General features: G+C 39.5%; 1 protein-coding gene across 1 annotated transcript in view; it reads left to right on the top strand.

Moving 5' to 3' along the window:
- The window catches only part of LOC122810136 (T-cell immunomodulatory protein-like), a gene marked incomplete at its 5' end in the record, with an annotated part of 1,692,898 nt that overhangs the window by 144,933 nt on the left and 1,520,892 nt on the right, over positions 1–27,073 (top strand). The window contains one exon of the mRNA XM_044081610.1: positions 23,613–23,785. Coding sequence (XP_043937545.1) covers positions 23,613–23,785 — 173 coding nt within the window. The remainder of the gene's footprint in view (positions 1–23,612; positions 23,786–27,073) is intronic.

Consider the following 27,073-nt stretch of genomic DNA (forward strand, 5'->3'; position numbering starts at 1 on the left):
TAAAAAATGCATTGTTTTCACAAGTGATGTCAGAATCCCTAACAAACAAATGAAAATGATTTTACAGAATTTGAAGTACAAAAAAGGTATCGAGAAGCTGATGCACATACACACACACACGTGCAAGCGCACACAGTATTTTGTTCTTGATATAGAGTGGGAGTTGGAGAGGATCAGTGGTACACCAAAACTTGCTCACTGAGTCCTAGTATTGCACTGGCTGTTTTGCATGTTATTCACAGAAGGATCATCAGAGTGGATGACCTCACATAGTGATCTGTTGCATGATTTTTCTTTGAAGGTAGTTGGCTCCACTTGACAACTTCCGATATCAGAATTGTTTCCACTTGGGACATATTGGAGGCATAAATAGAAAAATGAAACCAGCCAAACTGCACTTAACCAAAGGCAACCGGGATGACAAGACAGCAGATTAGAGACACAGTTGGACGAGAGGGAGATGTGGTGGCAGATAAACTCAAATGCATCCGTGCCACCGGGTTTGAATGATGTTATCAGTATTAAGTGCTCTCTAAAAAGGAGAGCGTTGGACAGATAGTGATGTATTTTTAAATATTTTTGATTAATCCTGAATATTTGTTTTTTATAACTTTTTAAGAATTATTTAAAGTATTTTTAGTCTAGTTTTGTGTTATTTTCATGGTTTGTGCAGGTATTTTGTGTAGTTTTTTTTTTTTTTTTTTTTTTGCAATTACTGCCTGTCACTTTAAATTGCTTTGCCTCTGCTTTCCTTCTTAATTCATTGTGTTTTTTGTGTCATGGGGTGGCCGCGGTGGTGCAGCAGTTAGATTTGCCACCTCACAGCAAGAGGTTCTCTGGTTCGATCCTCGGCTGGGGTGCCTTCTGTGCAGAGTCTGCATGTCCTCCCTGTGGTTGCACGGGTTTCCTCCGGATGCTCCGGTTTACTCCCACATCTCAAATACAATGCTGTAGGTGGATTGGACACACTAAACTAGTCCTAGACGTGAGTGCGTGCGTGTGTGTGCCTTCTGTGGAAGGTTGGGCGCCGGCCTTGCAACTCAACACTGTAAAACTCCACTACCAATCATGAGTGAACGGATGATCCGCTGTGGCGACCCCTAACCGGGAAAAGCTGAAAGAAGTGGTTTTTTGTATCATGTGACCCCACTGGTCTTTTTAAGTGGAGTGCTTATTCTGTCGCATATATCTGAAGAAGTCTTAATTGTAAGATGAAAGTGCTAATATGTTTTGGTAAAGTTGTCTATTTTAATAAATCTGCTGTTGTCATCCCGGTTGCTGTTGGTGAAGTACATATTGGGGGCAGCTGTATGAACTGCTTTCATACTTCAAATATTGGAAACAGGTTTTTACATAGCTATGCAACATGGGATCCTGTAGTTGTAGACCCCGAAGGGTAACTCCTTACTTTGGAGTACTAACCAGATATTGTGAGTTAATGTTAGTGTGACACTACCTGAAGTAAGCTGGCAGTCTTGCGTCAGATACTTGCCATAATAGTGCTGTTAAAATGTGTTGGTGACTTGTTTTGTTGCTGTCAGTCTTCAGATTGGTAGTCAAGGGGAATGGGGATTTTTTTTGTTTGTTTTTGCCCTTGCATGATTCAGGGAATCCTCTCTGGATCTGGTCAAGTTTAACTCTCCCCATTGAGGTGACTCCCTTTTTGTTTCTGGTTAGACTATTTTATTTTGGACCCCACTATCATTTTCTAGCTGGTTCCTCTAATTAGGGGCAAGAGTTGCAGTTAAGCCTTCTGGTTGACTTCAGAAGAAAGCTGTTCTCCAGGAATGCAGAACAAAACCATGTACCATGAATGTTGGCTTGCTGAGGGCACATGAGCTAATTCAGGTGTATTTTGTTGGATCTTTATGTTACTGTTCAGGGATTGAAGCATATCCTGCTATTAGTCCTTTGTGGAGAACAAGACTCTCACTCTTGAAGCATCTATATCTTACAAAGAGGACTGCTTTACATCCCTTATGGCGATCCTTCTCTTTTAGTAGACTTGAAGTTCCTAATCATAGACTTTCCTGTTTGGTGTGGAGTCATGTTGATCAATGAATATTTGGGAGCCTGACAGCTGTATGACAACTTCTTCAGTGACTGCTGATACCAGAGTGCAATTTTGCTGAAAACCACTTTCAGCAATAATGCAAATTTCCCCAAGTGTTGTTAGTCCATAGAGTTGATATATATATAAATTTGTGCATATTCCCCACCCATATGATGGGTGTAATTTCACTTGCCCTCCCAAAGTTCACTGAAATTGGTGTTCAGTGGTTGAGTTTCCCAGTTTTGTCTCTTGGTACATTTCCTTCAGTCAGTCAGTGAGTCTGGGTGTTCTGGCTTCCTTGTGGTTTGCCAACATTGGATATCCTGGTTCTCTATGCTGTCGCCACTCTGTGGTGGGGTCACTTCTGTCTTTACTTTCTGTTGAGAAGATAATCTGTGTCCATGGGCATATTATTTCTTCTCCACGTACAAGTTACAGTCAGGGGGGTGGGATTGGAAGGTGGAAGGTTTTATGGAGCCTTTTATTTTGCAGAGAAGTATTGCCATTTCTCAGGTCCTGTCTGGACACCGGAATAGCAGGATCAGTGTGTTTGGGCTCCTGTTATGATGGCAGCAAACTCCTCTCTACCCATGATCCCTCCTTGCTGCGAATACTCCAGATCGCATTGCTGCTTGCAAGTCGTCATCTCTTTTAGAGCTCAAGCATTTGGAAGAGACTTTTTAGTGCTTCTCTAGACACTTCAGATAAGTATAATAGATTTGAATTTCCTTTTATTGTCCTCGTCCAGTGATTTCAGACACTTTATAGCCTTTATTTGTTCTTTGTAACACTTCCTATCTGGTCTTGTTCCCTTTTGTACCTGGTCAGGACTTTGGGTTTAGACCCACCCTTTGTTTACCTTTAGCTGTGGGAGTTTAAAAAAATGTACAGTAGAACCACCATAGTTGACCCCTGCCATACCTTGACTACCTCCTTAAGCTGATCTAATTTTCATAGACCGGACATGCACCACATGTACTCAATGGAAGACCGACCTCTCTATATCGACCACCTATGTAAGTTGTATCTTGACCACTCGGACTGTGACACACAATATTAGTTTACCCTCTATAACTTAACCAGTTAAGTCCACTCTACACCAAGGGGTAGAAGGTGTGGGCTTTACCCCCCTTAGTTGTATTATTTTTTCTTTATTATAAGTTCTTTTTTCATGTTTTGTAATTACCATGTGTTGGATTATGCCTAACATCCTATTGTTTATCATGTGTTCATAGGTGTGTACTAGGCTAATGGCCCTGGAACCTTTACAAGCCTAGCCCATAGGATTACCCTGGGATTGTGCTACCCGACCTTAGTTCCCAGTGCCTCTGTCGAGTAAAGCCACTGGAGTGATCCCTGGGGTGAATTTTCTATTTCCCATCCACTCATCAGGATTTCTCTTGAAAAGGGCCAGTGAGGTGCTCTGCTTGACATGTATGGGAAGTCTATTCCATAGCATGGGCAGTCTCTGGGTTATGAACCTGTCCCTCCAGCATGTTCTGTTGATTGTGGTAATGAGGTTGAGGTCTCTGGAGTGTGTGTTGTGAAGGGTTTGGGATTTCTTCAGATGTAGCATTTCTAACAGAGCTGGGTCAGACATGGCTTTGTAAGTCAAGCAGAGATCGCCTCTAAGTAGGTGATATGAGACAGAGAATAGTTGAGTTTTTTTAGTCTGTCCATATAGGACAAATGTTTAAGGACTAGGATGCTCTTTGTGAGGTACTTTTGCAGCCTCTCCAGTTGTTGCAGGTGTTTAGTGAGGTGCATGCCAAATGGGGCATTGTACTCAATGATTGGTCTAATGAGGGAAGAGTAGAGGGAGACAATTACCTCTTTCTTCCTGGATGCATAACCCTTAGTAATGAGATGTGCCATATAGAAAGACTTTCTGACCACAGTGGCAGTGTGGTGGTCAAAAGAGAGGTTGCTGTCGACCTGTGCTCCCAGATCTCTTATAACGTCTTCTACGTAAAGTGGACTACCATTGATGTGGTAATTCATGGAAATTGTTTTTTTCCCAAAGGGGATGAAGCATTTTTTGGCATTGAGCTTAAAGCCATAGTTCTGACACCAGTCATTGGTCTCAGTGAAACCTTTCTGTAGGATGTCAACATCACTTGGGGAGTTAATAATAGATCCCAACTTACAATCATCTGTAAACTTTGTCAGCCAGAGTCCCTTTGTGTTGGCCTGGACTTCAGAGAAGTAGATTCCAAACAGGAGATGACCCAGGACCAAACCCTGTGGGACTCCACTCATGACTGGGTTGGCAGTTTGACTTGGAGTCGGCTACTTTGACACTGTGGGTTCTACTTGTGAGCCGGTTTTTCTATGATTCCTGAGTGGGGAATGGTATAAAGGCCTTGGCCAGATCAAGGTAGGCTGTATAAACCACCTTGCCTTCATCCACAGCTCTGGTGACGGACTCAAAGAAGTTGACCAAGTTAAGCAGGAATGATCTACCCTTCACAAAACCAAACTGTGTGGGATCCAGTGTTTGGAGATTCCCTATATCCTTGTTTATTAGGTCCATGATGATGTGTTCCATAGCTTTGCATATCAGACTCGTCAGGCTAATGGGCGATAGTTCCCAGGGTCTGTAGTCGCTCTTCCTTTGTGGAGAGGGATGACTGTAGCAGTGTGCCATTTGGTAGGGACAAAGCCTGAGGTGAAGCTGTGATTGAACAGGGCACACAGGTGAGGTGCCAGTTCACTCTGTAGTTCATGTAGAACACAGCCAGGGATATTGTCAGGTCCCTTAGAAGTTGTATTCTTGGCCTTGGAGAGTGCTGTTTTAACCTGTGCAGCAGTAATACTGGGTGCCTGGGAATCTACTTGTATTGTGACTGGTCCTTTGGGGGGGGGGGATAAAGTTGGCACTGAATCTGTTGGCAGTATATTGGCAATATCTGTTGACTCAGTATAGGAGGTACCATTGTGTAGTAACTCAAAGCAAATCTGGGTATTGCCGTGGAGATTCTTTGCATAACTATAGAAGGCCTTGTGGTTGTCTTTACTATCTGATGCAATTCTGTTTTCATTGCTAGCTTTAGAGGATTTGATGATGAATCTCAGCTTTTTGTTGAGGCTGATGAGGGAGTTTTTCCACTCTTGGGACTTCACCTTATTCCGCATCAGTCTCCTCCTCCTGTTGTAGAGTTTGTTTATGGCAGAGGACCACCAGATTGGCTTCATTTTTTTTGAAGGAGAGTGTCTGTTGGGTATGGTGAGATCTATGCATTTGTGTATGTGTTCGTACAGTGCATTGGTGTATGATTCGACGGTCATGCAACTGATCTCCATTTGCATGGGTGCAGTGAAGTTAGCCACCTCTGTTTTTAGGAGCCCAAAGTTAGCTTTGGAGAAGTTTTTCATGGTGGCTACTTTTGCGGGGGGGTGGGATGGGATGTGGATTTTCAAGGTGATTAGTTTGTGGTCAGATCTAACCAGGGAGGAGTTGACTATTGGTGTAGAGCAACGGTCGCCCATGTTAGTAATAACCAGGTCAAGGATGTTGCTACCTCTAGTGGAGGTAAGAATGAGCTGGTCCAGAGCATTGGAATTATTGAATTCCAGGAAATGTTGGGCAAGTGTATTGGTGCATGAGTAGTTTTCCAAGTTAATGAAGGGGTAGTTGAAGTTGCCCAGTATGAGAGTGTTAGGTTGGACTTTAATATTCTCCAGGGTGCTTAGGAACATGGAGTATGAGTCTAGGAACATGGTTGGGGACCTGTAGCAGGCTACGACTTGAATCGTTGTCTTACCCAATGTTAGCTGCACCTGAAGTATCTCAGATGCGTTATGTTGGGCTACCAGTCTGGAGGTGTGTGCATCCTTATGAATAAGCAAACACTACCGCCTTTGGAGCTTTGGTCCAAGTTCTGGGACCGAAAGGTGTGGAATGAGTTATAGCCTGGTAGTGCAGGGGTGCTTTCTGCTGCCTTGAACCAGGTCTCTGTCACGGCACAATTGTCGATGTTCTCCATTTTAAGGAATGCTTCGAGTGAGGGCATTTTGAGATTTAGACTTCTAGTGTTGAGCAGCATGACCCTCAGATTGCATTTGTTTATAGCTGTTTTGGTGGTAATTTGGTCTTTGGAACACCGCCTAAAAAAGGCACTATAGGGATGGCAAGAGCCTTGGCCAGTATCCGAAAGCCCAAAGGTGACAGATGCAGGTCATCTCTGGCAAATCATTGAGGTCGGTCATTCATGTCATCTGAGGCAGACAGATACTGGAACCCCTTAGAATGACAACAGAAACTTAGCCAATTGTTGAAATCAATATTTTTCTGCTTGTACTGTGGTATCATACTAGGTGATGGTAGGATGCTGCTCAGGGCTAGGGTCATACCCACCTGTGCGACATAATCCGAGAGCTCCTTCACGTCTCTTTTCATGTAGTCCAGGGAGGTATGTCTCAGGTCATTTGCACCTACATGTACAAAGACAGAGTCATATTTGTACATGTTGTTGAGGGACCTGCGTGCGTTATGTGGCAGATCCTAGCTCCTGACATGCAGCTGACTGTTACTTTCTCCTTATTCAACGTAGTCATCATCAGTGCCCCTCACTATCGAGTCACCTATGATTAGTGTGTTGTGCATGCTGTTTTGCCTTAGGGGTTTTGCTTGAGTGGCCTAGGCCATGTTGCTGAAGATTTTTTCAATGTGAAGGACTGGTCTGAATTGTAGGCGCATCCTGCAGTTAATGAAAAGTTTTACAGTCAAGATATGATGGCCCAAAGAAAAGAACTCAAAGAGCTGACATTGAAGGAAAAGGTTGATGATCTACATTTTCTGGAAAGCAGCAACCAGCAAAAGATGGTGGAACATTTTGATGTTAGGAAGGCCGCAGTTAGCAATATGCAAAAATGCAAACATGAGTACTTGGAGGGAGATGGTAAGGAAAGCGGAGACCTACAATGAAAAAAAGAGGAAAACTTCTCTCGATGAAGTCAATAAAGCCACATTAAGCAACAAATGCGGGCAGTTAATGGCCGAATCTCTGGACTGATGATTCAAGAAGTTGCTAAAAAATTTGCACAGGAATTTGTGGTGGCAGATTTCCAAGCATCAAGTGGTTGGCTCAAGAAATTTAAATTGTGACACAAGATCTCCCATAAAGTCTTGTGTGGTGAATCCAATGAAGTTCTAGTGGAAGTTGTGAAAGAGTTCATCAAAAAGTTCCCGGACTTCACCAGAGGCTTCAAAGATGACATATTTAATGCTGATGAGTGCAGAGTCTTTTTCAAGGCGATGCTTGATAAGGAGCCTCGTCATGAAGAGTGACAAATGTAAGAGCGGAAAACTTTTCAAAGAAAATTTCACAGTTCTACTTTGCAGTAGCTCAACCGGATAGAAACTGAAGCTTTTGGTGACTGGTAAATCGGCAAAGCCACATGCATTCAAGAACCTGAAGCCCAAAGACCTCCCTTTCACTTGGAGATCAAAGAAATGCACATGAATGACTAGTGTCCTATTTGAGGAGTAGGTAAGGGGAAACACAAACCAGGAACAACAAATACAGACAATCCAAAAACTGAAGGTACTGAAGACACCAGAGAGCCAGCGCAAAATTTATTAGTAATGGGCCAACAAGATTAAGTGCTTTCATCAGTCTATATGGTGGGGTAAGGAGTAGCGACTGAGAAATGAAGAAGAAACGGTCTATTTTACTTACAGTAAACAACTGTCCTGCCCACCCGCAAGTGAATCATCTCTCAAATATGACACTGAAATTTCTGCGTCCAAACACGACATTAATAATCCAGCTTCTTGACCAAGGCATCATCAAAACATTTAAAATCCACTACCAAGCTCAGCTCCTGCAGTAGGTCATAACTAAAATAGAAGCCTGTGGTCTGCCTCTGGAAGCAACTTCATCTGCTGCATCAGTTAATGCTCTGGATGCCGTCTTCTGGATCAGTTCTGCTTGGAATAATGTTCAGCCTGAAACAATACAGAAATGTTTCAAGTAACTTGGATTTGTCACAACCCAAGAGCACAATGTTTTAGCCCCATCAGACAGTCCATCTTCCATGGCAGAATTCGAAGGAGTAGGTTTTGAAGGTTTTGTTGCAGTGGATGACTAGGTGACAACCTGTAATGAACCTCACTCAAACAGTTTTCCAAGCAATATTGACCAAAGTACAGACTAGCGTAAAAGTGCTTGAAGCAGCTGATGGAGTGGAAGAAGCAAGTGAGGATGAGACTGAAATTACAGAAACTCAAAAAGAAGAGGATGTCAAGCATCTGACAGTCCAGTTGAAGTCATTTGCTGTGGAAAAATGCCCAGGTATGCTGAGTGGTGTAGCCAGTGTTGAGGATGCTTTCTCCACTTATTATTTGTAGCAAGAATAAGAAACGGACCAAGACTGACTCTCTTTTTCAGAAAGAATGATTAAACCATGAGAAAACAGTAATTATACCATGATCCTCCATTAATATTCTAAAATGTGCATGCTGATTGGCCAGCGTGCTTGTTGTAAATCCCACAATATACCAACGGAAACAGGTCCAGTCGCCCGGACTTTTTTTCCATTGGTTTAAAGTGTCTAAAACCTTTTTTTAATTAATTTTTTAACCTTAATAAATAAAAAAAAAAAAAAAAACTGAGCAGCGGAGACTTTCTTTTCGGCATTGCTTCCGTTTCAAAGCATTGATGTACTGTGTATACGTAGGAATGCAAGTCCCATACACATGCGCAGTACATCAACTCAAGGAAGCAGTATACCACCACCAGCGGAAGAACATTAATGCACCGTTATACAAAGACATTATTTAAGAAAAGTATCTTTTTTCTTAAATAATGTCATTGTATAATAGTAATAACCGACTCTGTGGTTGTGGTATATTGAAATTTACCCATGGTTGGCTTTATTTAATCACTCGGGCATCGCCCACATGATTAAACCATGCCAGCAGTGGGTAAATCTTCAATGTACCACACCACATCATTGGTTATAGCTTAAATGTATCCTGTAAGTATAATTTTACTGTGTTTTGATCATGTATGATATTCTCTAATAAAAGCTGTACAAGAAAATAAACTACATGTATGTATCAATACAGTAGGCCTAGTTCCTTATGTTGACCACCTCTGTATGTTGACCAATTTGTTACAGTCCCTTGGGTGGTCAACTTAGCGATTCTATGTGTGTGTGTGCATATGTATATATATATATATATATATATATATATATGTGTATATATGTATATAGTGTGTACATATGTGTGTTTGTATATATTTATATCGACTGGCATCCGCATTCAACGTAATCTGACATAGCTTTAGGTGACATCAGTCACCCAAGTTATTCAGCATAACTTACTGTTAGACTGTCATGTCAATGGCACATGGTTTTTACTGTTTTGCAGGGGGGCAAGTCCCCTTGCACCACCCCATGTAGTGGGCTGCGTCCCCCACACCCCCTGCAAATTATATATACCAACTCCGTGATCACAATACAGTGAGGAAATGGTTAAATTCCCTGTTCCCCACTGTACTGCGATCTCCACTCAAAATACCAAACTCAGACTGCCGAATTACAATGCACGTTTCGTATTGTGTATTCATAGTAGTCTGGTTCGGCATTGTACCTCTTAGAAAAGTGCCTTTCAACCACATGCCATTCGATCATCGGCACTATGAGATTTCAGTAGTAAACAGTATATATATATATATATATATATATTATATATATATGTATATATATATATATATATATATATATATATATATATATATATATATATATATATATATTATATATAAAATATACACACACAAATATATGTGTGTGTGATTTCTTAGAGGATTAGTCGAGAAAGAAACTAAACAGGGCTTTCACATGTGTAAGTGATGTGAACAGAATTTGCTCTTACAGGATCTGTGTAATCCCTTTGCTTTATTTGTTTGGGAGTGCCTCATCTTAATGCTGACTGCTCCATTTGCAAAGGGTTTAGCATGAGGGCTCTGGTAGATTGACAAAACAAACTTGTGGTGAAGTTAATCATCCCAGCTGATTCTGTCCCAGGAGGCTTGTTGGGACACAATCACCCAGAAAAGAAAAGAAAAAAGGAAACCAGAGTATACATTTGTGCTGGAGAAACCTTCTCCAGCCAAGACTCCCAGAATGGACACCCAACTGAGGTGAGCTATGCTTCCTCCGAGTTTGTCCTGTTCTGGTCCCAAGGTTTATGTACCCAGATTCCCTCCCTCTAGGCCCAGGCTGTCTTCACTGAGAGTGCTCCCTTGTCAATGCAAAGATTTTGCTGGCACCAAGGAGGATGCCTTCCCATGGCACCATTTTTGTTTTAAAAACGCAACATTTTTATTGAAGTATCACAATATAGGCAGTCATATGTTTATATAAATGAAAACAAACCATATTGACATTTTCTGTTGCATACATTATACATTACATATAATAAATATTCTTTACAGTCATTGTCAGTCAAAAATTACATAGCTTGTTCAATTCCTACCTTTTCTTAAACCGCATTCCTCTTCCAAAACATTATTTTGCATGTGTTAGTCCCACAATTCCCATTTTTTTGTATGTAATTTGCTCCTACAATTCCACTTAGTTGTTTTATCTCTGTTACTGTATTCACTTCTTTTAATATGGTTGGTATTGACTTTGATTTCCATTTTCTAGTAATTGCTTTTTTGGCAGCCACCGGAATTAAACTCATTAAAGCCTTACCATGTTTAGGTAATTCCAACATTTGTGATCCACCTGAGGAGGTTTGGAGTAAAAATATGTATGCAAACACTTCCAAGCAAAGATCCTGAATCTTCTAGATTTTATTGCTTATTTGATAGCCATACATATAGCCTGCCATTGTTTCTCTGAGAAATGCACAGTCTCTCTTCCCAATCCTTTTTAACCTCCTTTGATTTCAGTAGTTACAATGTAGTATTTTATATACCCTACTAATTATCCCTTTTTTAACAGCAGCTTCTGTTCTAGATTCTACTAAAACTCTTACCAGTGCTGGTCTTTTACTTAGAATCCCCCTATTCCATTGTCTCTATACTCTGTCAGTCCTTGACAAGGGAAGGCAGTCTCTAGCTTGCAATCCAAATGAATTCTCAGCCTCTTCCCATTCTTCTACCTTTCCTTCTCTAATTATTTGCTGTTATTTGCTCCCAGTACCTTAGTTTGTTTGCCAATTTTCTGCAGTAAATTACAGATGCTTCTTGTCTATTCTCTGTACCCCTAATTGCAGTCATCCATATCAGCAGACTCTCTCCATTCCCTTGTTGGCCTCATTCTTGGAATATTTTCTGATACTATTTGAATATAATAATCTGTATGGCTATTGTTATTCCCCTTAAGGATCTGCATCCAAAATGCCAGACTGTCTTTAGTTTTTGAGCTTTCCCTTTGTTTCATCATCCCTTTCCACATTGAATTGTAGTTTTCTGCTGTGCTATGTATAGGTGCCTTCACTGTTTAGATATGAAATATCCCTTCAAATCAGGTAATCTTAAACCACCTTGTTCTGTGGAAAGGGATCAGCTTATCCCACTTGACTCTTGCCTTCTTCCCTCCCAAATAAAATCCTTCAGCTCTATTAATTGCTGTCCACAACTTCTGCTCTGGTTGATAAAAGCATGCCTGAGCTATGTAGAAAGCTAAAGGGACTAAAACATTTTCACTGCCTGTATCTTGCTATCCATATCCATAAAACAGAGATTTCAATTTCTTGGTTTTGGTATTTTCTTTTTAGTCTCTTTCCACATATCTTTAGCTACCCTAATAGAATCCTTTGTAACCCATACTTTTTTTGTTTTATCTTTATTAATTTTGTATCCCGAAAAGATTTGAAACAGTCTCAGAATGTTCCACAACACTTAAATGTCCTTTTTCTGGTTTATCAGGTACAAAATAATATCATCTGCAAATAAAGCCAACTTTTCTGGATACATGATTGATATACTTGAATTTCTGGGTCCTTGATTTTCTTTGCCACTGGTTCTAAATGTATAAAAACTCAGTTGCTTAACAGCAGTCTTTCTAAATTCATTCAAGTTTTCAAAGTAGTCCCCCATTTTCTCTTTCACAGTCTGCAGTTGCTCCTCCTCTTGTTTTGTGAGATCCTCCTTATTCTACAGTACATAATTCTTGTTACTTTTTAACCGTATCTCTTTTTCTTTTATTTCTACCTTATTTTAAACTGTACTTTCATTGTATTCCACTTCCTTGTTTTATTTTAATTTCTAACTTACCTAGTAGCTCCCAAATAATTTCCACTACCCATTCCTTAAATTTCTCTCTGTAATAGATAGGTGGGGAAGCACCAGTGTTAAATTTTTATTTCATTACCCTGCATTTTTATTTTGGTTAGTAGCGTGTAATCATTGGAAAGTTTCTCATTCGAGAAAGAGCATTCTAATTTGATTACTTCTAGACCACCTTCTACATCTTATGTATGGTCTCCTAGGTCTGTCAGATGTACTACACAGCTTGATTAAAAACATACGATGTCAGCCTTTGTAACGGTCCAGGTTCAGTATGGCATCATCCTGCCCCCAAAAGCTTCCACCATGGGCTGAGGATTGACCCAACTCACTCCATCTGCTTCTCCTTCTCTGTGTCCAGTCACAACACCAGCAGTGTTTGGATTGGCATCATCTGTAGCACCGAAACTGACAGTGCAAAATGACATTTCCTCTTCAGCATTGATTCCTTCAGCACCGGTAGCCTCAACACAAATCCTTTCAGTGTTTATGGCTTGCTAGGTCCTCAGAGGTCAGTGTCCATCCTTTGGCACCTGGCTTATTTGCACCAATTCTGTCTGGACATTTCTCGGTTTTGGAGATTTCTACATTCGACTCCTCAGGACTGAAGATTTTTGTCTTGGCATCGGCCCCACTGGTTTGGGTACCAGTGGTGTGAGTTGATTTTCCATTTTTGACTCCAGTCTCATTGTCCGTACCGATCCCAATAGGCCTATGTATTTTAGCAGACTCAGTGATGTGGAAGGGTACTACTCCAAGTGCGTTTTTGCCTGTCACTTCAACAGTACTGATTCTATACTTTGATGTCAACAAGTATGGATGCTTGTGCAGGATGTCACAATTCCTCTCCAGGACAATAGGATATATAGGCCTGGACTGGTGAGATCCAGGGTTTCCTTTTTCTCAGGCAGTTGTAATCAAACTCAACACCCTAGGCCCCCACAGAAGAGGAAGTGCAAGACGAAGCATATAGACTTGCCTTCAGATTCTCCTACATCAGATACAGATTTGGACAAAAGAGAAGCTCCTCGCAAGTGACCTCCAGAAGGTCATTCCTGTAGTGAAATATTAGAGATGATGAGGTAGATGACCCTACTTCTCTGGAAGAACATATATCTTGCAGTAAGCTTAGAATTTTTCTTTCCTCGTCTGTGGTGGTAGTGCTTCTTAGTGACATGATCTGTTCCAAAGTGTGGAAAGATCCAGATGTGGTTGAACCCATTCTGAGAAAGCCTGGAAGGGTATTGCTACCCCAAAGACAGAGCATTTTGGAGCAAAAAGACCCCTTGGACTCTGTTGTTGTGGTTGCACCTACCAAGAAGGATGCCCATGAGGAATGTACTGTATTTGTATAACTTGATGTTGGAGCTTTTCTCCCCGGGCCTCCGCTGAAAATGGACCTGGTCCAGTCGGAATTTCCCGGTTAACAAATGTAAAATAAAATAAATAAATGTACCCTCCTAGGTAATCCAGGATAGACAAGGAAGCATGTTTATGCATCAGGTATGTTTTCTGTTTGAGCTTTATACTACATGGTGCATACAGTGAAGATTCAATAAGATATTGCACAAAAGACAGCAGACACCCTAGCACCACCACCGCAGTAAAGACTAAGAACTTATACTTTTGCTAATTCAAGCAACCACAAAAGATACAACATCCAGACAGAGGCTCTCAGGGTAGAGCAACATTCCAGTCCTGTCACTAACCCAGAGGTGGAGGTGGTCCAAACAATCATTGAAGTAGAGTATCCTTTTGAGGATTTTGCTCCTATGATCCCTGATGGGTTGTCCATCTGCTCCCTCTGGTGGCATTCGGGGATATCTCTTCTTGCACATTCCATTGTGGATGGTCATCATGTCTGATTCATAGGTAAGAAGAATCACATTCAAAGGCATCTTTATTACCTTTTCCACAATCCCACCTGCCAACCTCTCTTCCCGTCCAGCAGTGCCACCCAGACAGAGAGAAGTGGCAGTAGAAAAGATGCAAGCACTCCTCAGCAAAAGAAGCATTCAGTGGGGTTCCACCAGATCAGAAAGGATCCTGATTTTAATCCATATTCCTTTTAGTTCATCCTGCGGTGGTGGTGATGCGGTAGCCTTGTCGCCTCACAGTTAGACGTTGCCCATTCGATTCTCAGTTAGAGCGTCTTCTGTGTAGCGACATGCGTGAATGGGCGTTCCTTCGTTGAAGGTTGTGCGGTAGGCCTGGCAAGCCAGTACGTAAAAATCTACTGCCAATCATTAGCGGACCGGAGTTCCGCTGTGGCGACCCCTAACCGGGAAAAGCCGAAAGACGCAAACAATTCCTTTTAGTTCCAAAAAAGACTCAGGACCTCATGCCAATATTGAATCTGTCAGCTCAACAAACATATTAAAAAAGTGCATTTCTGGATGTTCACAGTACAGTCAGGTCTGCCATGTCTACAGGCAGGGGACTGAATGGATTGTGTGGTACTTTAGGATACTTTTCTTCACTTAAAAATAGACAGGAAGTTCCTTCACTTCCAGGTCAGAGTAATCATTTCCAATTTTGGGCTCTACCATTTGGTCTCAATGCCAGCCTCACCCCCCGGAAGTTTTCTAAATGCATGGTGCCAGCTGTGGTACACATGTGACTTCTAGGGTTGCAGACTTTCCCATACTTGACAGTTGGCCCCTGGCAGCCACTTCACTGGAGTGATTAGTTGAAGCAAAGCTGTATTTGCTTCATATCTGTCCATTTTTGGAGATTAAATATCTGTCCATTTTTGGAGATTACTTTGTGTGGCCAAATCCAACCTACAACCATTCCAAGATCTGGAATTTATAGGCTGTCACATCACAACTTTTTAACAACTGGCAAGTCTACCTCAAGAGAAAGAGAGTCTCAACCATAGTAAAAGTGATATAATTGATCTCTCAGGACAAACCACCAGTAAGTATCCAGAAGGTGTTTGATTTGATAACTGCAGCCATTCAAGTGGTATTTCATGCCAGGCTCAGAATGAGGATTCTGCAGTGGGTGCATCAGACTTATTGAGATCAAGCTTACTAGTCATTGTTTCACACAGTCACATTGTTGAAAGCCATCAAGAAAAGCCTACGCTGGTGGACCAGTCCTCTTAATCTGTCATTCAGATCTCCCTTTACCATGCCCATCCCAAAGGCAACAGGTGCCACAAATGCATTTTCCCTTGAGTGGGTGAGGTGGGTAGTTCATGAATTAGATGGTATAAGGTTCATGGACTGAAGAAGAGACAACCGTACATATGAATATCCTTGAGATGAGAGACATCCTCTTAGCATTGCAGGCCTTTCAGGATGTGCTGCTTTCGGGTGAGATGGTCATGCAGTCAGACAACTTGGCAGTAGTATAGTACATCAAGAAGCAAGGTGGGACCCACTCCTATCTTCTGTATAGAGAAGCAATGAGAATGTGGTAATGAGTATTAGCCTCACATTACTTCATAACCGCAACACATATATCGGAGATGTCCAACATGACTGCAGACAAATTCTGCTTCCCCACAAGTGGTCTCTCAATGCCAAAGTTGTGAACAGTCTCTTCAAGAAATGGGGACAAACTTGCTGCAGTTTTTTTGCTTCACCATTCAACACCAAGTGCCCCTTTTCTTTTAACATAGGTTGTCCGGAAGGATGGCCACAAAAAGAGACATTCACCATTGATTTGTCTCCTGGTCTCCTTGATGCCTTCCTTCTGCTTCCATTGATTCCCAGACTCTTAGAGAAAGCCAAAGAGTGCCAAGGTTGGTCTCGTAGCTTCATTCTGACCTTATCAGATTTGTTTTTCCTTGTTGTGGCCTCATATACATAAGGGATTTCTGCTCTTTTATCTTACCTAGTATGCCTCACCCAGACATTAACTCCTTCAGTCTAACTGCTTGGTTTCTCCATTCCCCATGGCAGCCTGGAATTCTTTGTTCCTTCCAGAAGTTGTAAGTCTCATTAGCGCTTCCCAAAAAAACACACCAAAAAGATTAATAAATGTAAATGGAAGAAGTTTCCTTTGTAGGCCCAGAACAGACACATTTCCCCAATGTCTGTAGCATTAGGGGAAGTTCGGACATTCCTGACTAAGCTGTATAACAAAGGGACTAGTTTTTCTTCTGTCAATTCACATGGCAATCATTTCTTCTTTCCTTGAGATATTTTAGACCATTCTCTTGCTTCACATAGATCTTATAAAGCCCTTTTTTAAAAGTATTTTTCATTTGATATCTCCCTTAACTCGACCAACACCTATTTGGGATCTAACTTTTGTAGTATAATCTCTAAAGAGGACCTCCCTTTGTTGTCAGCTAATTTAGCAAAAACTAAGTTTTTCTTGGAAGATTCATTTTTGGTGACTATCACCTCAGCAAGATGAGTTTGAATTGAGGCCTTCTCTTCACAATTCCTATATATTGTTTTCTGTCAAGCCAGGGTTTCTCTTAGAACTGTGCTATTCTTCTTAACCATAGTGGCATTGCATACTAATCTGAACCAGTATATTAGTTTGCCTGTATTTTTCCAAAGTACTCCATCATAAGGGAGTATTTGTTGCACTGTCTAGTGTTCACAGGCAACTGTGTTTTTTTTCTGGACCATACTAAAGCCTTTTGGAAGGACAAACAACTTTTTGTTAGTTTTTTGCTAATTAAATTAGGTCAAACGATTTTCAAGATTGCACTTAATATACAAGTTATGTATTTACAGGAATGTTAGATTTTTCTGTTATGTCTGCAGACAGTGGAACAACCTGCCCCATCAACCCCACCTAAATTTTTCTTTCCTCTCAGAAATCTATGTGGATTGTTTGGAAGTTGTATCAAATGTATTTATTTGGAGCTATTGTCTGTAGTGGACAATACTCTACCTGAAGGATTCAAAGCAGGGAGGGATTATTAAGCTTGTGAGAAGTTTGCTGCCTTTTCTAAAATGTGCCAGAGGCACCAGTGTCTGTACAGAGACCAGAGAAACCTAACTTTTCCTCAAAGTACATAACTTAGTTTAAGAAGGGTGGCGTCTCCCTGGAGTCTGGGATTGATAGAATAGTAGCTACTCTCTCAGCAGCGTGAAGTGGGAGGTTATGCTTGTCTTCTTCTTTGATTGGATAGACAGTTGAGTATCCTTTGTCTCTGACCATAGTTGTTGCCTTTTCTGTCCCTGTTTAGAGGTGTCAAGTGCTTGTTTTGTCTGTTTCTGGCATTTTTGGTAGCCACTGGCCCTTAGGCTTGTGGCAGTCTCCTTACAGGCAATTTCTCTTTCTGCATTATGCTTTCTGTCTAGGCATTTCCCATTTCTTCATTTTATCTCGGGTAGTTTTACATCTTGGGATGAAGTACAGCCTTGGAACCCATAAAGCAGGATTCTCAGTGACTGGATGTAACAGATATATTCATATCATATCTGATGATCTGTGAAGAGAAATCTCCTTAATGGATCAGGGATACCCTCCTGCCACCCCCTTCAGATAAGTAGTTCCTGCAACTGGCTTTGGCTGTTGGGTTTCCCTATAAGTTGGGCAAATATATATGCATATATTAATTGATGGCAAGGTGGTTGGGGGTGGCAAATCTTTGTAACACTTGATTTGCAGGAGGGTTCTCACTAGTGGCAAGAGGGGGTTGTGGGATGTTTTGATGTGCATTGTCACTATTTCATGTCCTTCAATATGCATGGGATACTTACTGAAGAATTACCTCGAAAGCTCATTGATAGGGAGGATGAACCCTATCATAAGTCCCATCAGGGAAGGTTGTTTTAATAGCTAAACTGGTAAGCTAAGAACATGTGCATTACATATTTACCTAATGTTTAACTGAGTTAGAACTAGAATTGTTTTGAAAACTTTGTTGACTCTTTGTAGGTGCTTTGAGGTTTGAATTACCTTTGCATTTTGAGATGACTTATTGCTATGATTTAGTGCCAGACTCCTAGTTAGCTTTTGTTTAGTAAATAGAAGCTAATATGGAGGGTGTCTTAACTCTATTATAGATAGATGTGCATGCAGTTTAGAGGTAGAATTCAGTGTCTGTCAGGAAATGCTTAATGCACTTTATTGAGAAATGACAAGTGTACTGAGTAAGGTACTGTTCTGTCTTTACTACTACAACACTGTGAGTGCTGGTAGCGAGGGAACAGCAGTGTTGTGGGGATACGGAGCACAGGATAGGGACACTGTATGTCTGGATCAGTGAAGAGGATCCTAACACATTCATATTAGGAGTGCAGTTAATGGCTAACACTACAAGTTGCAGAGCTGTGTTCCTACATACATTGTGAGTGCAGGTGGTGTCTCTCTGTCTGTGGGGCACAGCATGTAGTGCTGTGTCCCCCACCCATGCTGTGGGTACAGATTGTGCCTTGTCTCTTTAGTCATATAATTAAATTGCTTCAAGGCTTCTTCTCTACTTTTGTAAAAATATTTTTATTAAACTTAACTTTATACTGACAAAAACTACTTACATTTATCCAGCACACATTGCAATAATACAATAAAAAATAAACATCTTGCTCAGGTTAAGAATGAATTAAAGTAAAGTAGCATTTGTAACACAAATATTTTTCTAAGAAGCTAAAAGTGATGCAAAAGCTCATGACTGCAGTTAGATGAATGTGGTTTGTAGCTGTTTTCTTGCATTAAAGTAAATAAAGGGCCCCATGTAAACTTGACAGATGAATGCAAGTGGCTAAAGTTGCAACTGGAGTACAAGTCAGAGAACATCAGCAGTGTGATGCATGATTTTCCAACCACCTTTCCACTTGTCACACTTAATCTTAAATGTGTTAAATTGCATGTGTTAAGGTGTTTTGGATAGAAGAGGACATTTTCTTTCCAGTTCTTCTTGAAATGACTTGCATTTTTTAAATAAAAATTTTCACCAGAGCAATAATACTTTTAATGATTAAACAGTAATCTTTATTGAAGCTGTTTAAGCTTTAGTATAGCTTGATGCAGAGTCATGGAATCTTATGAAATGCATCGAACCGAGATCACTGTCTGATCATTCAAAGATTACTCTAACTATAGATCAATCCCGATCTACCCCCCCAAGTAATCTGTTAAGATGTTGGAAACTTAACCCTAATCTACTAAGTAAGTCTGATATTAAGAAAGAAATCGATACATTATTAGACCAATGTATTCTTGCCATTAAAGACATCAACACTCCGTTTGATATTTCATGGGCTACCACCAAAGTGCTGATCAGAGGGGTATTAATTAATAAATCTGCCTATCACAGGAATAATTATATATCTAAAGAGAGGAATATACAGGAAGAATTAAAATCTCTAGAAGCCTGAATTCAAAAAAATACTCATTGGAATTAGAGAGGAGATTAACCAACTACAGATAAAACTAGTATCCCTTCAAGCTGAAAACCTATCATTCCACGAAATCAAAACCTTGGCTAATTACTCACACTGGGCACAGCTCCTTCTAGGTTTTAGCGAGATTAATTAACCAACATAATAACTTACCCCCATCTCAAAAATTAAGGTTCATCAAAAATATATCTGTAATACACAAGACATAATAAAATATTTGAGGAGATGTATGAAGAAGTTTACAACCCACCCCCAGTATTATTGGCCGAACATGAACTAAAGCTATTCCTCGACAAACTAACAATACCAAATATAGAAGAACAACATCAATCTTTATTGGCGGCCGAGATCAATCAAAGAGATACTATGTCTGCGATCAATAACCTTAAAAATAATAAAACACCAGGACGGATGGCTTCACAGATGAATTTTATAAATCCTTTAGTCATAAACTAACAACCATTCTATGCCACCTTTTTAACTTCATTATTCAGAAGGATGTTTGCGACCCCCACTTAAATGCATCTAGAACTATTCTAATTCCCAAACCGAATAAAGACAATACCAATCCTAATAACTATAGACCCATCTCTATTATTAATATAGACATTAAGATTTTGGCAGCAATTTTAGCGAATAGATTGAAATCAGTGATTAATAAAATCATCTCTCGGAACAATCAGGCTTCATAAACCACAGACAAACATTTGACCAGACCCTCACCTAAATGCTATGTCTTCTTTATCAATGATTAAGCATTACCCCATTTAAGCCCTCGCTATTGATGCATCCAAAGCATTTGACAGAATAAACAAAAATTCTTGATCTCTGTTTTACAAAGATTTAAATTCCAGCACAGTTTATCCACATTCTTAACACTCTTTATAAAAATGCATATACTACGTTACAAATAAACAAGTATACCTCAAAGAGGATAGAGATTAATAATGGGATTAGGCAGGGTTGCCCTTATAAGCCACTTTTATTCAACCTCTATATAGAACCTCTGCTCCTACTAATTAAGCAGAGAACATTCCATTATATTCCAAGGTTATTCAATACGAAATACCCCTATCTGCGTGCAGCGGATGACTTGAATATTTACTATTCCTTCCCAACTCTGATATTAACAAAATTAATAATACCTTACAAACTTTTCCAAATTCTCAAATTATAAAGTAAATTTAGATAAGACAACGATCTTCCCAATTAACATTTACTCGCAACTACCTAGTGAAAGATCCCTGCCTAATATAAAAGTTAGCGACCACCTACAATACCTAGGTATATCCTTTAAGACAGATGGAAATATGCAACAACATGAGGGGATATCGAGGTGTTGGAACTTGATACAAAAGGACCTAGAAAGATGGATTCAATTAAAACTGCGGTTTTCTCGAGTAGCCATTATCAAAATGAATATTCTACGAGACTGCTGTACGTCCTGAATGCTACCAACACTCTGATACATAATAAAAGCTTTAATAATATACACACATCTCTCTCGAAATTTATATGGCACCCGAGACCCATCAGAATAACCTATCAAAAATTAGTTTACCCTAAGGATAAAGGTGGTCTAGGTCTTCCAGATTTTAGACTAATGTATGAAATAATTAGAAGCAGTAGAATAATTAACATCGCCACTTTTAGAGAAGAATTAATGGCCTGGAGTCCATCTTGGGTCAAGCTTTATCACAATTATATCAAATCGCTTTCCATTAATCCCATGGCACTTCCTTTTTTAGATATCACAGCCAAAAGAAAGTATAAAATTCAAAATGACCTATGGTCCCAAATCAAATGTCACATAAAACCTGTTTAAATCCTTAAACCTACATTTACTTTTCTTCTTTTCCAACCTTTACACCTTAATCCTAACATTAAACTAGCGAGAATATGATTAATTTGAATCTATACCCCTGATCAAAAATAAAACCGTCCTTGACTTCTTTTCACTAAAGATGGATGATCGTCTTCCATCAGAAACAGACTTAAGCTTCCGCTCAAATACTCCATCAAGATTAGGCAATTAAAAGATATTTGTAGTAGATTTTGGTAGGGTATCGACATACAATCATTGAATGTGAGGAACAGCAGTGTTGTGGGGATACGGAGCACAGGATAGGGACACTGTATGTCTGGATCAGTGAAGAGGATCCTAACACATTCATATTAGGAGTGCAGTTAATGGCTAACACTACAAGTTGCAGAGCTGTGTTCCTACATACATTGTGAGTGCAGGTGGTGTCTCTCTGTCTGTGGGGCACAGCATGTAGTGCTGTGTCCCCCACCCATGCTGTGGGTACAGATTGTGCCTTGTCTCTTCAGTCATATAATTACATTGCTTCAAGGCTTCTTCTCTACTTTTGTAAAAATATTTTTATTAAACTTAACTTTATACTGACAAAAACTACTTACATTTATCCAGCACACATTGCAATAATACAATAAAAAATAAACATCTTGCTCAGGTTAAGAATGAATTAAAGTAAAGTAGCATTTGTAACACAAATATTTTTCTAAGAAGCTAAAAGTGATGCAAAAGCTCATGACTGCAGTTAGATGAATGTGGTTTGTAGCTGTTTTCTTGCATTAAAGTAAATAAAGGGCCCCATGTAAACTTGACAGATGAATGCAAGTGGCTAAAGTTGCAACTGGAGTACAAGTCAGAGAACATCAGCAGTGTGATGCATGATTTTCCAACCACCTTTCCACTTGTCACACTTAATCTTAAATGTGTTAAATTGCATGTGTTAAGGTGTTTTGCATAGAAGAGGACATTTTCTTTCCAGTTCTTCTTGAAATGACTTGCATTTTTTAAATAAAAATTTTCACCAGAGCAATAATACTTTTAATGATTAAACAGTAATCTTTATTAAAGCTGTTTAAGCTTTAGTATAGCTTGATGCAGAGTCATGGAATCTTATGAAATATGAGTATCACTAACTCCAGGATTATTTTGAGACCACAAATTATGAGGACATTTTCACTTAAGAAAAGATGTGCATAATATCAGTATTTAGATTCTTGTAAGCTGATCAGTTTTGGAATAAACTCTGGAAAATATGCAGCTTTCTTTATAGGATTTAAGGATCAATATTTAAATGTTATAAATTGTGTGTGTGGCAGCTGTTTAAGAGTTTATTAAGCATAATCTTGGAAATATGGTTAAGTGGAAGAAAAAGCAGATTGTAAGGATTATATTGTGAAGGAAGTAAACATTGATTCCTTATTGTGTACTATGTAGGTGACCATATGTTAGGATTATTATTAGTCTATAAATATGAAAGTACCATTAAATGTTTTAAAGTTTAGCTCCATGGAGATTTTTAGGAACTAACATTTTGTGGTGGGATAGCCTGATAGATTTAGGAAACCATATGAATTTTAATAGGGCATTTTGAACATTTTGTTTTAGGTATCGGATGTTAGCTTTAACTTTTACAGTTTTTGAAAACAAAAAGAAAAAAAAAACTCTTCCTAGACTTCCATAGAGTGAGTGCACTAAAGACCAACAAGTTCTTACCTTCATCTTCTTTTTCTTTCAATTTATTTTAGTTAAAAGTAATTCCTAAGTATTTAAAATTGGTAATTATTTTTGTACTGCAGAGGATGGATTTATCATTGAAAGTAGGATTAAATAGTGTTATTTTTTTGGTTATTTTAAACTGTAGCTTAAAAATTTAAAGAATGCAGCTATTTATGATAAAATAAGTTGGACATCATATTGCAGAATAGGTTTCTGTATTGTGTATGAAGGCTGTATAATGGAACTGTAACCTCATCAAATTTTGGAAAGGCTTACATTCAGCTATGGCTGCCAACAGAGAAACATTAAAAAATGTAAACTCCGATTGCTGTAACTTGCTTTGTTTTCACTGAAATTCTACCTCATTTTCTGTGAATATTAAGGACCTTAAAACAGAACAAATCTGTTGCTTTTTACTTATTTTGATTACATTTTCTAACTCTCTTTATTTATTTTTCTAGTGGATTGCTGTATTGAAAGATTTTACAAATAAAGGAACAGAATGGGGCTTTGTACCTCCTGGAACAGCGCAGGCTTCTGTTTCCATTCCAGACTTGATTACTTTACACATGGGTGACTACAACTTGGATGGGTATCCAGATGCATTGGTTATACTCAGGAATATTTCAGGAAGGTAAGTGCTGCTACTACACTTGCAGTAAGTTTCTTCTTGGGTACCTTAATTTTTTAAATAACAGTCCAGCACGAGTAGCTCAGTAATAAAACTACCATGTCCTTCCATTTGTACAGCTAATACCTAGACAGTCCTCTGTCCATCCTCCTGTCCAAGGCCAAGTACTCCCCTAGTGTGTCACAATCCACCACATGCCCTAACAGCATTTTCCATGTTTCACCACCCTCTTCTAAAGTAATGCCTGACTTGAACTGTTCCTAGTCCTTCTACCTTTTTAGTTGCTCTCTTTTCTTTTGTATCTGTCACCAGTAATTCTCAGTCACTTCCTACTGCCTATGTGTTATGTTATAGTCCTATCACAGATCTCAGTTTCATCTGTCCCTTTAACAGAACAGCCTTTTCTGCAGTTTATCATTTGAAATTCAATAATTAATATTTCCAACCATTTTGGTAAACCTTGTCTTCCCAACTTCTGGTAGCTTAATATTGTTTAATAACCTAAGTGTTCTTAACGTGCACTGCATTCTGCCTGCAGCTTCTCTGGTGCCATGCATTGTCATAAACACCCTAGATTTCTTTGACATCAGTTTGTCTAGCTTTAGATTCTTGTATCCCTTTACCCTCACCACCTTTCTTTTTCAGTCATCTTACTGATTAGAACAGGATGTGTTATGATTAAGAAATTATTTACCTGCTTGGTCTTTTCCCAGCAACACCTCTCTTACCCAGTTACCACAGCAGCATGTAGCATTTATCATTGTGTTTCAGAATTCACTAGTTTGCAGTTTATGTCATTAAATATTTAAATATAAATTGCCATTTTTCCATCCATTTCCAGAAATTTTCAAGATCTCCTTGCATCCCTGTGTAATCACCTTTATGATCATTTAGGTCACTAGTGAGCAATTTTATTTTCCTTTTTTACCCTTTTGCTGCCATTACTGCTACTCCAGAAGGTAAATAACTTATTTGTGTTCTGTTTCACTCATTTCAATACAGACATTATTACCCCATACCATTACTGTTTCTCTATTTTTCTGTCCACGGGTTCTTAATGAAGCTACCCCTTTTTTACCTCATCTCTATCCTTTGATGTGATTAGGGCACATTTGTTTGAGTGCTTATGGCTTTCATCACTGACAGAGTAATAATGCTAGTGAGGTACTTATTATGTGTAATTAATATCGTCCCTCTGTGCCAGCCATGTCGCATCGTACTACATGGTTGGCACATCATAGTAAAACTCATCATTGTCAGCACCATTACTTGTTGTGTTAGTGTGACTGCTGCTCTTGTCTGCCTTATTTATGCAAGAAACTCACATTTCAGTTATGTCATGGGGAAGGTCTGGTGAAGTATTTTTCTCAGCATGTCTGAAAGCTGCTTCGTAACCCAAAAACCCTGATTTAGAGATTAGTTACTTTTCCTTTGCAGCATTGCTTGTTAACATTTGAGAGTTGAACAGGATGCTAATGACATTGTATGTCTCTAATGCTGTAAATTAGTACATAATATTGGGAGGGTGGCCTAATGGTTAAGGTGTTTGCCTTACAAACACAAGGTGCAGGGTTTGAGTCTCACAAGGGATAATTGCTTAGGCTTGAAATGGCTCGAAAGGGCCGTTAGTCTAGTACTAATCTATGGACCTATGAGAGACTCTTACTGGTTCATTTTCAGACAAAATTTTGGGGTTGGTAGGGTGGCCTAATGGTTAAGGTGTTTGCCTTACAAACACAAGGTGCAGGGTTTGAGTCTCACAAGGGATAATTGGGCTAGGCTTAATATGGCTTGCAAGAGCAGTTAGCTTAGTACTAACCTATGAACCTATAACAAAATTATAGCTTACAGGCTATTAGAGACGTGTTTAATGTGATGAGATTGTTTGCTGCATTCTGAGGCCACCAAGTTGAAGCAACTCCTGCTGTGAAAGTTTGGCCAGTTTGTACTCTACTAAATCTCACTCTTCAATATTAATTACTGAGCTGCCCAGCTTTCCAGTACAGTGGCATGCATTTTGTATAGTGAATGGATGCCGTACACAAGTCCAGTACATACAGAACAGCCTGCTCTAGATAGAGAATCGTTAGGTAAGACTTTGTATGTATAATTTATAAAGAAGAAAAAAGGGTAACAGATCTAGCAAATATTGCTATCTTGAGCAGATGTGTAGGACTGCCTTCATTTTCACACTGTAGTAGCTCCCTGGGTCACACTTGAATACACAGCATGTGATCTGATGTTGTCATTCTTCACCCAATCCTTGACAGTGGGTTCAGTTCTGAACCTTGGAACCAACTCTGCCATGTCTTCCAGCTCGCGCTCTCCAAACTCTCGAGCCAGCATGACCCATAATGCTCCTGACAGAGATTACCTCTGATTTCGTTTGCTGCTTCGCTGACCAGACGCGTTAGCTTCCTTGTCTCGAGCCTTGGCTGTAACAATGATTAATTCTTAATATCTCTTAATATTTCTTAATATTCTTTTTTCCTTATTCCTTAAGAATTTTCTATCTAGTTCCTCTCACTGTATCTACCCAGTCCTCTTCGCTTTAGCACTTATGTTTATTCTGCCCTTTTCTTTCCTTTCCTACCATTGGTACAATTTAAGTACCATTGCTGGTACTTCTATTGCCTTTTGGGTACTCTGTTTTACCATTGCTGGTATTTTTTTCCTTTAAATTCTTTCTTCCTTTAGTTTAAAAAAAAAAATCCCTTGATTCTGTATTATTTCCTGTGTTGGGCGACTGTAACATCGGTTATTTCAGTTAGCTATGATCGATCAAAAACGAACTTCTCCTGCTAATTATAGTAAAGGCACCTCAGGATTTAAAAGGTGCCAGAAAATGTGAAGACAAGATCCCTAATTCGGACAACCATTCATTATGTGTATAATGATTGAGAAAAATCCACTTACAAAAGGACTGCTCAATCTATCACAGGTTCTCTACATGAACCCTGACAAAAAAAGAAAGAACAAGTTACTTTTAAAAGGACTTCTTAAAACTAACTTTGACAAAGCCTTATCTGAACCTAAACCTGAAACTAGCACTTCCTCCTCTGTTTCAAGAAAAAGGCCTTCTTCAGTTCCAAGGTCTTTGGAACCGACAAAGAACTTACCCAAGTCATCCTTGGTACTGAAGAGTTCCTCGGCACCAGAGGATTTGTCTACTTTGAGACCCAAGCCCCCCTCTAAACCGAAAACAACTTCTGCTTCAGCGTCAACAGATTCCTTGGTGCCGAAGCTGTTACAACTACCAAGAACTAAATATTCTTCATCCATTGATCCATT

Source organism: Protopterus annectens, chromosome 8.part1 (genome assembly GCF_019279795.1).
Source record: "Protopterus annectens isolate FY-2018-M chromosome 8.part1, PAN1.0, whole genome shotgun sequence".
In the NCBI taxonomy this organism is placed as follows: Eukaryota; Metazoa; Chordata; order Ceratodontiformes; family Protopteridae; genus Protopterus; species Protopterus annectens.